Below are 1210 nucleotides of genomic sequence, written 5' to 3' on the forward strand. Positions count from 1 at the left end.
AGAGAGTCGATCCAACAAGCTACTCGGTTAGGATCTCTCAAGATAGTAAGGATTCTAAAAGTGGGGAGATGAGTGAGGCAGCTGTTTGCAATGGATATGACCAACAGGAGACTATCTCACAAACAGAAATTACGATCACTCCAAGCTCGTCAAGTTCAAGGGCAAAAACATTGTCCGAGGAACAAGAGCATGTTTCTCCGGATCATGTTAGTCGATTTGACGAGGGTGATATGAAGAATAACAAGACAAAAGAGTTTGAGGTGTTGAGCAGTCCACTGGACCATGAGGAAGCAGATATAGCAAAATATATCTCCGCAAAATCTATCAGAATGACATTGTCTGATGGAAGATTCAACGATAAAACATGATCCTTTGATGAAGAAAGCACTTCATCTAATTCACAGTCGGCAAAACCAGATCCAGAGGCAGCACCAAGATGCTGTGTTGCTGAAACTGAAAATGGTAGCGAGTGTAGAGAAGTTGCTATTGACTGCTTGTCAACTGAATGCGATGGTTCACTTCTACACAAAGACAAGCTAGAAAAGAAAGAAACCGCGGTTGATGACACCAAACAGGCTAAGAAAGACGCTCTTCGAGCACTGGATGATAAGGTTTCGCAGCTCAAGTCACTAGCCGTATTAGCTAGTAAGGAGGGCAAAGACGACTGGGGTAATCCCACTGAACAAAGAACTGAAGCTTTAGAGTCTCTTTTGGAGGTTTGTGCGCAACTACTTAAGCAGGAAAAAATCGATGAACTTGCTGGTGTGCTGAAACCATTCAGGGATGATGGAATGTCGTCTAGAGAAACAGCAATCTGGTTGACAAAAAGTCTCATGACTGCACAAAAGTTGTCCAAGGGGTCGTGATGTTGCACAAAACCTGTATTTTGACCTATAGAACGAGCCTCTGTCTTACGTAAATCATCAAGTATTGTTGGACTAAACTATTCCTCGAGGCTTAACGTGGTTGAGCATCCCTTTGTTTTGATTCTATAGTTGTAGGACAGTTGATGGAGCTGTGAAGATTATATATAATGTACTTTTAAAGTTGATTTCTACTCTATGATGATACTTACCACATTTTCTACTGTTAGTTTTTTCTCCAAAACTAATTGCAGACAAAGATTATACATTTCTTCAGCTTCTTAGATATGATTGTGTTATTATCGGAGTCGATTTCTAATATAGTCACTCAAGTAATAGTATTATCT

The 1210-nt window shown here is 40.3% G+C and overlaps 1 protein-coding gene across 1 annotated transcript; it reads left to right on the forward strand.

The window, feature by feature from the left end:
- Positions 1 to 68: 68 nt before the first annotated feature.
- On the forward strand, positions 69 to 866 carry LOC124893247 (serine/threonine-protein kinase Nek6-like). The gene is made up of 2 exons (XM_047404306.1): positions 69 to 260; positions 405 to 866. The coding sequence occupies exons 1-2, from the start codon at positions 69 to 71 to the stop codon at positions 864 to 866; spliced, it is 654 nt and encodes a 217-aa protein (XP_047260262.1).
- The last annotated feature ends 344 nt before the right edge of the window (positions 867 to 1210 follow it).

The sequence above is a fragment of the Capsicum annuum genome, unplaced genomic scaffold, assembly GCF_002878395.1.
Source record: "Capsicum annuum cultivar UCD-10X-F1 unplaced genomic scaffold, UCD10Xv1.1 ctg56375, whole genome shotgun sequence".
Classification (NCBI taxonomy): domain Eukaryota; kingdom Viridiplantae; phylum Streptophyta; class Magnoliopsida; order Solanales; family Solanaceae; genus Capsicum; species Capsicum annuum.